General features: G+C 39.5%; 1 protein-coding gene across 1 annotated transcript; it reads right to left on the bottom strand.

Annotated features, from left to right (window-relative positions):
- Positions 1–3,381: 3,381 nt before the first annotated feature.
- On the bottom strand, positions 3,382–4,399 carry LOC147064863 (uncharacterized). Its single transcript, XM_085957435.1, has one exon. It carries the CDS (start codon positions 4,296–4,298, stop codon positions 3,708–3,710), a length of 591 nt encoding a protein of 196 aa, XP_085813561.1. The 5' UTR covers positions 4,299–4,399; the 3' UTR covers positions 3,382–3,707.
- Positions 4,400–14,453: the final 10,054 nt, after the last annotated feature.

The following is a 14,453-nucleotide window of genomic DNA, read 5'->3' as shown; positions in this document are numbered from 1 at the left end:
AAAAGATAATTTTGCCGATTTTATGAATCGGAACGGCGCTCCGGTGCACTCCGGTCATTTCGAGAACTGTTTACATGACAGTGTGTATAATTCAAGATGCGTAATTTGCAAGCTAGATGCATATTCAATAACGCTAGATTTGGAAATAAAAGCGCTAATTTGGCAACGCTGTATAACTCTTAATACTTTCTCTTGACGCAAATCTTGCTATATTATATATACCTAAGACTATTAAATGTATTTAGTGTCATCACAGTTATTGTGTAGAATAATAAAAGCACCTACTTAAATGTATGTACTTATATTTTTTATCTTTACATTTGTTTATCAAAACAATGTCGAATTAATAACCTGAATAGTGGATAAATTATCTTGACAGCATTTTATCAATTTCTATTATATTTCGAAAGATTAAAAAATCTTGATTTACTATTGATAAAACTGTTGTATCTGTGTATCCGGTACCTATATATTATGGAAATACAATACAAAAATACTAATTATAATAATAAAAATACGAATTATTATTATTATTATAGTATTTCAACTATGTAGCATATGGATGGTGGTTCTTATTTAAATAACTCGGCTGAATCACCATAAGCGTAGCATACAAGCATGAAATTCGATAGTTTTAACAGAATACAAGAAATAGTCAGAGCGGTACCGAGCGGGAAATCAATTTTGCTCTGCGTAATTGACGCACAGTGCGCACAAAAGAAATCGCCCATGTTCGACTATCGTACAGACCTACAAACTTATCTAAATAATGGATGAGGGAGCCATAGTCGAAAGCTACCCAAGCAAGACTCGCAACTGGACAGAATCTGACATTTGAATGACGTTGTCAAAATGGCGTCCATATAATAGTCCGTAGATCCATTTTTGACCGTTCTTTAGATGAGTTTGTAGGACTGTTAAGCCGATATTTGGATGACTAGACGTGACTTGTGAATCGTATAACAGGTTGCGCGCGCAGTTATCTACACTTTCAGGCCAAATAGTAAACAATTACTATAAAACACAACAGGTAACTGTCAGATAATTAAGTTTTAAGTAAAAATAATATGATATAAGCAATTAGAAAGATATTTTTGTTAAATCTCTGTGTTCCGCATGACAATTAATTATTGTTTTACGATTTGCCGGCACGGTGCATCGTGCAGTTTAAAATGTAGCGCCTGTACACATGCATGGATTTACTGGCGGCAATTCATAGTGCTTATTTCAAAGTTTAAACTATCGTTTCAATAGCTGTTTACATGTAAAAGTGCTGACTGTCTCTCCAATTCATTCTTTAAGAGTGAGCGAGACGCGATGTTGTCATTGTATGGTACTATTTTTCGTATCGGTCAACCTTCAAATTCGTTTTTTTGCCGGCAGGTTCGCCACTATCGTTCTACTGCGCAGGCGCAGATCGAAAAAAAATTACTGTCACATGAAAATTCAGAAGCTTCCAAACTTGTTTGATTTATGCATGCAAACTCACCAACTGCAGGGTAATACATGTTTACCCATACATTTTCTGACTGTCAACATGAAATCCATGCACTGTAAACGGGGTATAATTTATTGTAGCGATAGTCACTTGCTTCAAGTCGTGACGTGGACGTTACGTTAAAATCGCAATAGAATCAGTAAATATTATGCCGTGATAAAGCCGATAAAGGCAATATCAGTGCTTAATTTGTTTAAATTATATTTTTTAAACACTTTCAGTTAAAACCAATTTAATTGAAAAATGTAACCCAGCGTAAACAAGCCAACGTATGACGTAACACGTACATTTATTACTAGAAAGAATACCAGGTGGCAGTGCCGCCTATCAACATTCTTATACTATTATTATATTAAGTGGCACTTATTTTTTTTTTTACAGTTTAGTGACTCTTGACAGCTTTATAATATGGTTGGTGTTTTTAGTATTAGTTGTGTTTAATGATATTTGTTTTCCGCCTTTTAACAGATTAATATAACAATATATACTGAAACCTGGAATATGTTCAATATATTTTATTTACGTCATAATAATATTATACTGTATCGAAATATTTACAATATATATCGGAACAAATATCATTCTATTTATACATGGGCAAAATTAGTACATTTATAAATTATATATATTATATTATCTAGATAAAGTTACCTGAAATATTTTTTCTTTTGTCTTCGGACTTTTTTAAAAGAATATTATTAAAATTCTAAAAGAATAAAGGCTAAAAAGCGAACGTGGGGATCTTCGTATTATTCTTGATTGATCCCCACTTCGTGTTTTCTTCATTGCAAACATTTGGCGAAAATAATAATAAGAACATTTTTTTGCGATTAATTCAAATCCTGCATGCTAAAATTTTATTTTTCTCTTTACTTTTATCATTTTTCTAACCTTGCCGAGATACGACAGCTTTGAATATACAAATAAACACATTTTCAATCATATTGTTATCAACTGTTTCACCGAATAATATTAAATTTACTAAAAATGTTATCTGTATGCAAGGAATGCTACAATATTACGATTATCATTCTTCTAACCTCACCAAGATACGATAGCTTTGTATATACAAAAAAAAACATTTCAAAAATATCAACCCTTTTATCTAATAATAATTCCTAAAAATGTTTTCTGTATGTGAGATTGTATGATCTATCTATATTCTATAATATCATAACAATACGATATTGATGTTTTAAATATAGTTTTACAACAATGATTTAACATGGATTGGGATTCTTGGAGATACCGCATCCATATGCTCGGAATGATGAGCGAACATAAAGAAGAAGAATTAATTGTAGGTATAATATATTATATCCATTTATCATTGCCATCGTAAGGTCGAAAAACATGGTATGTTTTATTGGGAATGGGACAACTGGGCGCCAGGATAATTGGGTACCGCACTGTCGAATTCATTCGATTTCAATAAATGGACTTTCATTACGATTTTATACATAAAGTATACAAGGAATTTTAATCAGTTTCTATCTATTACTTAGTAGTTTTAATTCATTTAGCTCTTAACAAAATGTTCTTTTCATTGCGGACTGAGAATTATCATGCCTGTAGCTTTATATAAAAATATAAGAACTCTCTTCTTGTTGGAACTTAAATATATGCACAATTAAATCATTATATCACGTGTGCATATTTAAATTCTCACTAAGTATTTAATAATAATATAATAATTTAAATATAAATAATAATATTAAATATAAATGTTTTAAAAGTAGGTATCTATAATTCACGAACGTCTATTCGATTGCGTGGCGCCCAGTTTTCCCGGCGCCGAATCGCCCTAGACCTGTTTTATTATAACTTATAACACAACGAATATAATATATATAGGTAATCTAATAAAACACATTTTAATACGTTTATTTGAGTTTTATTTTATCAGATGTACGTAAATTGGTGACGATACGTAATTGCATCACGTCAAAGGTGTTCCCAAAGATAATTTGGAATAACTCAAAATATTAACTATTTTGAAAAAACATGGTAAGTATTCCATAAAGAAATATTTTGTAGAGGTAAAAAATTGTCTTTATTATAAAGAAAATGATACATACCCAATTCGTGTAAGAGTTTTCATAAGAATTTGGCTCGATAACACAAGAAAAGTATGAAGATCAAAAAATTCACAAATATAAAAAAAAATCGAAAATAAAAATTAAATTAGGGAGGGGACATCTTGAGACAATTACAATTTGTTGGCGAATGACTTTAGAAGAGATGACAGGATTCTGCCGAAAATTGGACGACACTTTCCTGATTGGTCGGGCTTCTGTCCTGGCGGGCATGACGGTGGAATTTGAACGATGCTGAAGAGTGTCCTCGGAGGAATAATATCATCAACGCTCTGTAGTGAATCCATTGACCTGCCCCATTGTTCGCGGCAGTTTCCATTTGCGTCGGGCTTCTGTCCTTCCGGGCACTGGACTGGGCCGTCAATGATGTTGGAGACGGATGGTGGAATCATATTCAGTGAATCCATTGACCTGCCCCATACTTCGCGGCAGTTTCCATTTGCGTCGGGTTTTTGTCCTTCCGGGCACTGGACTGGGCCGTCAATGATGTTGAAGGCAGATGGTGGAATCACACCTCCAGCGCTTTGCAGTGAATTCATTAACCTGCCCCATACTTCGCGGCAGTTTCCATTTGCGTCGGGTTTCTGTCCTTCTGGGCATTGAACTGGGCCATCGATTATATTGAAGACAGACGGTGGAGCTGCCAATGATATGGTACATGCAGCGGACACAATCAAAAACACATGAAACACTTGGACCGCCATTTTGTATCACGTATATTAATTTAACTCAATTTATTATCTGTGCTCAGTAGCACTGAAAGGTATAATGTTTCGTGAGCTACTGAAGACTTCTTTATATTTATAACAATAAGATAGTGTAATTAAAATGATAGATACAATAAAATCTCTTATCACTTCGTTCAAGATAAAACACTGATAGCATATCTAATTTTTAATGATCACTAAGTAATAAACTGAGGGCTTTGCTTTAATATTTTAAATAAAATACTCATCATCATCATCATCGGAGGTTTAAAAACCCGTGGCGGGTTATACTCTCTTTCAAGAATTTCTTACATCACTGACCATCCTGGTCACAGCGCTCGAAATAGAAAATTCGTCAAACCGGAGCGTTTGACTTTGAAAAACAAACACACCTAACTATGTTATGAAAATATTAAAGTGTATACAACCTACTGTTACACCCCCGAATCGTCCCCATTTGGGGATGTCTCTTCTGTGAATCTAAAGAGGCCTGAACCATTACCAATCCGACGCATAGTAAGGGTTGATTGCGAGAATAAATAAATAAATAATGATAAATATATAACCGGCAGCCGGAAACATTATCCAAATACCGTTCCCGCGCAGCAGAGGCTCCTAAATATCGACATTGTAAACACGTACATTCCGACCTCCGCAAAAATTATAACAAATTGTATAAAAATGTAGAACCAAATAGTATTAAAAAAGAAGAAAAATCGCCGTTTTCGACCATTCCGGTGTTATTTTGTTCACTCCCAAGTCCCAAATGACAGACGATGACGAAACACCAGCATACTGAGCGATAAGAGGAAGCATCTTCTCGCTTTAGGCTTAACGGGAGATGTCACTACCTACCTTGGACGGGAAAATGCAATAACAGCCTTCAGTATCCGAATCGCTGATTAACTGAAAATTTAGTTAGGCAACGTCTTTCAGTGCCACCGGCGAAAAAAAACAATTTTTTACAAACCATTCAGGCAAAAATTGTGTTATACTCTTTTATTCCTGTATCTGTCGCCCATAAAACAGTGCATGGTTTGATTACTCCCATTGGACGTCACTACTTAACGATCGTTATTTCGTAATTAGTTAATTTAGCAATAATAGACAATACATTCACAAACATTAAGATATATAAGAAGCAGGCCCCAAGGCCAGGATGTTTAGGGGGTCCCCTACCCATCTCCGAGGTTAAGGGCAGTTTGATGCTGTACAACAGGGTTTCCCAAACTTTTTCTGCAATGGAACACTTCGCAAACCCGGAAATTTTACCGGAACACTTAGTTTATTTTGTAGGTTATTTATTAGCGCAGCTAACCGTTCTGCCAATTTTGGCAATTGTCGTTAAACTGACGAGACTTGTCAGCCGGTCAGTTAAAAACAATATACCCCATCTTATTCATGCGCACGGTGTGAGATAATATGGTCCTCCGCCTGTATCTAGATCATGGCTCCCACATCCCGAATCGGGCCCCCTACTTATCGCTAAGGTTAAAGGCAATGTGACGGTCCTTCGAGGTAAAATGAAGGGTATTTTTAGCGATTTTTTGTATTTTTAATACACCCACTTTTATGTTATATCGACAATAATCAAAAATTATGGCAAAGTACGGCAAAACCACATATTATAAAAATGTTAGTATGCTTGAAGTGAAACAGCTCCGCATGCGACATTTTTTACTATTAGTGCATGTTTGTGATGTGTGTTTATCTCACTTGGCTGGTCGATCTCTCACGCTGGGCCCCCCGTAAGCCCAGGCCCACAGGCTAGAGGCCTGTCAGCCCCCCCCCCCCTTTGTGGGAGCCATGACCTATCTAGATACTTGACGTCATAAACATCAGTGGAGATTGATTATCACTCGCCTTTCAATATGAAGTAGATTCTTTAATTATTTCAGTTTTACTTAGCTTACTTCTACTTAGTAGAAGATCTTTAAAAATGTTGCAGTGTATAAAACCTTTTCAAATGGTCGCGGAACACCTATTCAGGTTCGACGGAACACTAGTGTTCCGCGGAACATAGTTTGGGAAACCCTGCTCTACAGTATTGTTTCCAAATGGAATTCCGCGAAATCCCGTGGTTCTGCAAGGAATAATTTAAGTGTATTCCGTGTACTTTTAGCGAAATCTTCTATGTTCAATAAATCCACTTGAATTATTGAGTTGTCGTCATTAGACATCATATTATTATAAAGTACTGATCGCAAACCCCTTTCATGGTAGCCAAGTAACATGCGCCATTCGCTATATTGGATAAAAATAGTATTTATTACTCAGGAAGCACATTATTAAAATAAAATTCTACTCGTAATTAGGTACATTTAATTATATCTATCATATTTCATCAAATTGCACCTAACACGGACATGCATTCATGTATTATGTATACTATGGTTGGTAATACTTTGGTTTTATGAGAAACACCCAATAAAAAACAAAGTTAGTTCGCTGAAGGACATAATCCAATAGAAATTGAAATCATCTACAAATCTTTGTAATTAAACATCACAAAATCGTATAATTGATGGTGAAACGGAAGTATACCACACGCCATTATTATTATTAAATGTTATGAAAAATAATTAAAGTATTTACTATAATTTCTGAGCGGGAAAGCTATTTTTAATTTTTCACGAGACAGAGTCGTAGTGTCGAAGGTTTGACGAACCGAAGCTGTGCTCCGGTGAGTTCTGGTCCATTTCGAATGCTGAACCTGGACCTGTATCATAGTATCATCAAAGAATGTACATTGGATGCCTTAACATCCTTGTTGACACCGCCAAACAGGCAAGAGTCTGAGCTTCATTGTCACCACGATACTGCTAATAATAATTTTGGTGTATGTAACGTTTTGAAGCTTATTTTTTTTTTGCTTACTATTTACACCACGATCGTGCAACCAAATATGTTGAAGAACAAAAACTTAAAAATAAGATTTTTCAAGTTCAGTAATTAGATAAAAATGCAAAAGCCAGTTTGCATGGACAAATTTGATGACAGTTTTAGTTTGTGACTTGTTGGACGCGGAGCAATCGAATGGGCAATTAATTAGCGTACAACTGGTGTACCGTCCGCGTGGAAAGGATTTTAGGGCAGGCTTCGAAGCGAACCGAAGCGCACCAGAGCACAGTTCCGGTTCATGAAACCCCCGAGATTATCGCTCCGCCTCATGAAATAAACCATATGAGCTAATATACATAAAATTAGAAAAATATACTTATTGATTTTTTCGGAAAATTATCGAGCGCTCCGGTTCGTAAAATATTCCTTTTCAAACGCTGAATGAGGGACAAGAAATACATAACACGGACATGGTTATTAATAATTACAAAAAAACACTTGAGTACATATTTAAATTTATACAATCATACCCAGAAGGTAATCCACTTTCGTGAATGTTCCGGTTCAGTGAAATATATTACAAAAACAACCAGATTTAAGAAACTCATATACCTCGATGTATTACCTAACTGGGAATCAAGCCATAACGGTAAGTACGATTCTTACGAAATTTACAGTTTTGTGTCACGGCCTGACTTGAGGCCTGCGACTTGAGCCTCTAACTAAAATAAAGCCCTGCAAATCCCTCAAGGCTAAATTAGAAGAAAGATATAAGGATGCTGCATATTTTTGAAATATTGATGGTATTCGGGGCAGTGACGTCCATTGGGGGTAAATATGTTGAGCGTCGTTTGGGGGCGGAAGTTACTCGAAGGGCGGCAAATCGAGTAGAATCATTTGGTATATATATATATATATATATATATATAAATACCTACCTAAACTTAGTTATAACGACAATATATTTCCATTGAAAAAATCAGCCCACTTGTTGACAATAAAATTTACAAAGTACACACTGTTAAAATTATACAAACTAAATGTGTCACAAATATCAACCAAATAGGACCTCAGACTCTGGTGATTTTGGTACCTACTGTCACGCACTGGTTTTTCTGCCCCTGTGGGGGGCGCTCCCATAACGAGTAGTGCTCCCCAGCCGCTCGGTCTGACCCTGGTAGTCAATGTGCCACCGATGGAATGATGATGACCCTTGGCAAGGCCGAACAAAATATTCCATATGTTAAGTCCCGCAGTTTGCTCTGACAGGTCCCACGACTTCTCAGAGTGAACTGTGGATGGTTAAGTCGTATAGGTATAAGGTAAAAGATTATAAGATTAAAATTTGAATTAAATATATGTTTAGATAAGGGGATAACTAAATTAAATAGGATGTAAATTATGATTTGAGTTATAAGTTTAATATGTAATGTAAACTGTAATATAATGTATAAATGAATGTAAAAATGCAAGGATTGACGAGAATAATAAAGGGAGACATATAGATGGGCGTTAATAGCATATAATAATTAAAAGTAATTAAGTTGTATCGTAATATTAAGGGTATCGATGTCGCCACGCGTCGCGCGTACACGGCGCAATAATTGTTAACATATGCTCATAGGCCTGTTGCGAAAACTTCCATTTGTACATAGGTGCAATCACAAAGTATAGCAACACGTAGGTTGTTGTTGTGGTATGTTTGGCGTGTAGGGCACCGGGGCAAGCCCCATATCCCTTTCATCTGTATGATGGCGTGTGATGGAAGTCTCCTCCCTTGCGGGTTTTTTTCTGTAATGTCTGCATCATGGCTTGTTGGTTAGATTTAAAATAGTGTTTTTCTTCTTTCTTCTTTCTTCACTCTTGTCGGCGCTCGTTCGTTTCTATCTTGGTCTGGATTTAGGTCCTTTTGCTGGTTAGTCTTCTCATGAGTTCGTTGGCGATATCGATGGCGTTCTTGAGCGCCATCAGCGCTTCATTGATTTGGTCTGGCTCCGAGTTTCTGGTGGTGGTATTCATCCAAGCTGGTCTGAATGTGTTTTGCGGTTCTTCGCGTTGTCTGGGCTGTTGTTGAAATTGCTTGTCAGCGTTTGTAAACGCATATCTGGCGTGTTTGGGGTGCCTTGGGCAACCTCTGTAGTTGGCCGGGTGTGGGCCACCACAGTTGGCGCATTTGGCGGGATCGGTCGTATTTTTCTTCTTGCAGTCCAAGGTGAGGTGTTCACCGGCACATCGGACGCACATCGGAGTTGCGTGGCAGCAGGAGGCGGAGTGGGCGAAGCCCTGGCAGCGATGACACTGTCCATCCGCCGTTCTTCTGCGTAGCGGCTCCACTTGGATAGATAATCCGAAGATGGAGGTGAGTTTGAAGATATTCTTGGAATCGCCGCTCTTCTCGACGTCGAGGAGAATCAGCGGGATCTGTTTCTTTTGGCTCCCTTGGGTCATCCTGAAGGCGTTCTTGATCGGGTATCCCAGTGCAGTGAGTTCACTGCGAATTTCTTCGGCAGTCGTCTCTTCAGGGATACCTCTGATCACTATCTTCAGTGGTTTTTCCTCATGGAGGTTATATGAGTGGTACTCAGTCTTGTCTGCGTCCAGGATCCGTACTGCTAGCCTGTAGGAGTCTGAGTCTGGCAGTGTGAGTAGGATTCCTACCTTGATATTCTTAGCATTAGAGATAGTGATACCAGCGTCTTTCAGCTTGGCCATTGTATCTCTATATACTTTTTTATCGTGCAAGATGATAGGCGGAGTTTTTTTCGATCTGTCTGTTTTTTTGTCGTTTGTTGGTTCTGCCGTTTTGAGGCTTGGCATGTCTGGCTTTTTCGGTGTCGGTTTTGCTGGTTTTTTTGCAATTTTGAGATCGGGGCTTTCGGTAGCTAGGCGTTTGCTAGCTCTCCTGATCTGTCTTCTTTCTTTTTCTTCGTCTTCTTCTCGATCGAAGCGGTCGTTGACGGCTTTTAGTCTTTTGTAGTATTCTTCGTCATCGCTCCTTTTGGTCTTGGCTGCGGCTGCATTTGATTTGGCTGCAGCTGCGTATGTTTTTGGAGTATCTTTGCTGGTGCTTCGAATTGATGGCACCGCAGGAGTGGTGTCCATCTTTTCGGAGCTGGTCGTGGTTTTGGCGGCGGATGTTGAAGGGCCGCTTGAGGCCGGGACTTTGGCTGTAGCCTCAGCGGGGGCCTGAGCGGGTTTGTCAGCAACCGAGGTCTGTGAATCGTCGTTGAAGTAGTCTGAGTCATCTATGTCTAGGTCCTCATAGTCAGCGTCGTCCTCCGTGTCGGCGTGATCGGAGGTAACCAGTTTGATGGCCTCTATTTCCTCCAAGACTCTCTGCATATTTGATTTTGGTTTCTTTTTTCTCTCTGGTTTATCCTTTTGTTTTTGGAGATCTGGCAGTGACTCATAAGGCGGGACCCCATAAGCGATGCAGAGAAAGCCGTAAATGTAGGCAAAATCTGCTGCTCTCAGCTTCCTCTTCAGCCCATGGATCTGCGTCAGGTCGGATTTAAAGTTGTCATCAATCGGCGCATGTGAGTCCGGGTTCAATAGCCCGGAAAGCGAGGGGATCTTGCTCATTTTGACTCGCTTATCGAACTACAGCGCAATATCGGTAACAATATCTGAATGTGTCTGCTCTATTCGTCGTTATGAAGGCTTCAGAGAAGATCTAGTTCGGTCGGCCGTCGATAATTATCTTGAAAAAGACCATCAATGGCGGCAGATATTCACCAGATGTCCTCCAGATCGGCGATGATAACGGTGAAACAGCATCCAAAGGTGGCGGAGGTGGCGGGATTATTTCAACGAAGGTGGCAGCTTCGTATTGAAATCAATCGGTAGTGGAGGCGGAGCAAGATGGCGGCGTTATTGCGTTCGAGAAAGGTGGCGGAACTCGCATCAATGTCCTCTGGATGGGCGATTGTAATGGCGTTGGCATCCAAAGGTGGCGGGCTGGGTCGGCGGAGGTGGCGGAATAATTTCGACGAAGGTGGCGGCTTTGTATTAAAATCAATCGGCGGAGGTGGCGGAGCAAGCTGGCGACGTTGTGACGTTCAAGATAGGTGGCGGAATTCGTATCGATTTTGTTCGAATTGTTGTAACGTAGTATGTTTTATAATCTCAGTAGTAATTTTCGTATCGGAGCTTGAAGTGACTGTTCGCGGTGAGTGCCAGTCTGCGAATGAATGCAACACGTAGGGCAATCATCGATCCGATTTTAATCACGATCCCGCGTAATTAATTTTCATACTAAATTCGATTTCAAATAGCCACGGCTGTTCCGCGCGCGGCGTTTCCGAATCGGTATTCCGGCAGCTTTCCTGCTCTGACGTACGACGGCGTCTCTGTCGTACGTGTTGAAACCGATTTCGCGATACGAATTTGCCCGCTTTGCAGTGACAGAGCCCCTCTCGCTCGCGTGTATGACGGCGTCACGCTCACGCGCGACGGGAGAATCGGATCAATGATTTTGGTCGATCAAGGAGACCACGTACCTACTGGAATAAGGCGCGGGAAATCTTTGATCGGCGAAGTATGAGTATGTACTAAGCAATTATTACTGCCTATATGTTTGGTTGACGGAATAACATCCGTCAACTAGTCGTAAGTATGTGCCTGTGGCGACACCGAACTGTAATAGATGTTAAGGTAAGAAAGATTGCGCGACAGGCACGCAGACATATTCAATTTAAGTAACGTTCCCTCTAGATATCATTTAATATTAAACTACGAGTATCATGTTGTAAATAAATTAGTGACCTACCGATTTTGTATTCTGAGACCAACGTCGAGGAGGTATTCAGGCCGTCGGAGTGCCTCAAAGATTGGCCCTCCAACGGTAGTTGGCCGAAGGATTGGTATGCGCTATCGTAGGCCTGGTGCCACGAATATACCAATTTAACTACTGGGATATGAAGCCTTACCATCCAGGCTAACTCGGGAGTACCCTTGTTTTTGAGTGAGAGGCACCGTCACGCCGCTAGAGCCCACGGGGCCGGCCGCCTCTGAGACAACCTTCCCTCAGCCATGAGGAATGTCACCGCGCGGGGGGTGTGCTGTATCGATAGGCAATTTGACGACGAATCCGTTGATACCAAGCACTTCTTCGTACGTGCATTTTTCGCTTGGCTGGGCCGGAAACAAGGCGCTACTGCTTCTGAAGGTACTTACTCTCAGTACTAGCAAGTACCAGAAAAACGTAAGTGACGCGAGGGCGGTTCCGCCCATCAGGAGGTACCGCCTAAGACCTATGATTTGGCGTAACCGGTTTTCACGTGGATGTTGCGGATAATCGATCACGGTACGATTTCCGCCAATCTTCATAGTGAAACCGTTACAGATTTTAGTTATAGAATTTATTTCTGCAAAGAATAATTTGATCCTGAATACGCACTGGACACCAAGATATCCATCGATTCGCCGCTATTATCGCCAGCCTGAGGATCTCTAGCAGCCATCCACCTGCCGTCGAACAGTCTTTATCAAGATAATCGCCGACAGCCGATCAACCTAGAATCTTCACCAGGGCTTTCATAGTGGAGAAACGATACGTTTCGAAACAGACTTGAATTGCTCTCTCTCTCACCAACCTACCTACACCCATCATCATCATACCTACCGACCTACCTACCTACCTACCATCCCGTGAATAGTGTTACTGTGGACCAGTGCCTTCGTTGTTCCCCAAGTGCCGTGAATCAGGTGTAACCGAGAGGCACAAGCGCTGACGGTTCTGTTCGGTTCAGTGTGATGTCGTGCGCGATTCGAGCCTTCAATCTCATCTTATACGTGATATCGACGACCCGGATCGCATAGTTCGACATCGCTCCCGTTCGGTACAGTTCGGTCAGTGAAACGTGCTTCAAGGCGACCGCCGGATCACCGCGCCCAAGGAACCGGGCTACAGATAACAATCTTTTCACTCTTTTTTTCTTTTTTTCTTTTTACTTACCTTACTTAATTTTTACTGCCCACTTGACTACATGATAGCCACTTACTTAAAATCTTAAATTTAAATATAAATTGCATCTATCATACCTATGCACAGAACCGGGCTACAGATAACATATTTTTTCCATCTTACTTTATCTCTCTTCTACCATTAACTCGCACTCTTTAACTACCTACTTAACTTACATGATAGCCACTTACTAAAAATCTTCACTAATTACTTATAGCTGTGATACTGACAACTATTGATAACCTAAACTACAGTAGACTATATAGAATCTTGCTGCTAGTACTGAGCAACAACCTACCATATATAACAATTCTCTGCAAATAACAATTTCTCTACCTATCATCTGCTATCTTATCATAATTTTTCTCTCCTATATCAAACCTTAACTTGCAGTCTTATAACTAACTACTTTTATATTTTAAATCTAAATTGCATACTTGTGCATAAAATCCCATCTTAGCTTACTAATTATATCCTTGCAGCCTCTGATCTCACTATTAAAATATTATATTCTACCTATTATATACCTATTATAAAATCCTTTCTTAATTACCTACTTATTGTGACTTTGACAGCTTCTTCTCACTACTAAAACATTATATCTCAGTAATAATCATACTCCATTATTCTATACGATTCCCTTAAAAACTTGCATTCTATTAACTACCAACCTGCTTTACATGATAATATCTTAAGCCTCTTATTTTTACCTAAAATATTAAATTTAAATTACATCTATCATACTTAGCCAGCCCTCACTTTTTAAAATATATATTAACTAAACCCCTAAATACGCTGGAATATACAAAGACTCACCGTCAGTATCGATCGGTGACCTGCTGTGTATATCTCCATAAATACATGAATTTTTCTCACATATTATAATTTGACTCTCTTTACCATCACTATAAAATCAAAATAAATTTAAATACGCCAGTTATAAATTTAAATACGCCAGTTATAGAATAGACAGCTCAAACTTACCCCACATAACATTTGCTGTTCCACTTAACAATGGCACCCCCCAACGAAATATCTGCCAACTTACTAATCTCAGCATTTCTGCGATTATTAACCAAGGCACCGCCACCATCTATTCATCAGGACCCTGCGATGAAGGCACTATATGATGAGACCCTGAAGAACGCAACCGCTTATCTATCCACCGACACCCCAGCAGTGGCAGTCACATCGACACCAACCACGTCCCGAGTCCAAACTCGGAGCAGCTCAAGGACTAAGCAACAACCACCGCCCAGCCAACAGATCCCAGCCTCACAATGGACCATCGCCCCAGATCCAGACTCCAGCCCAGAAGATGACGAATGTGAACTACTAGATTCCTC

The sequence above is a fragment of the Rhyacophila brunnea genome, unplaced genomic scaffold, assembly GCF_057557595.1.
Source record: "Rhyacophila brunnea isolate RB1 unplaced genomic scaffold, BYU_Rbru_1.0 scaffold_7, whole genome shotgun sequence".
NCBI classification, from domain to species: Eukaryota; Metazoa; Arthropoda; class Insecta; order Trichoptera; family Rhyacophilidae; genus Rhyacophila; species Rhyacophila brunnea.
This window is presented reverse-complemented; position numbering and strand designations above follow the sequence as displayed.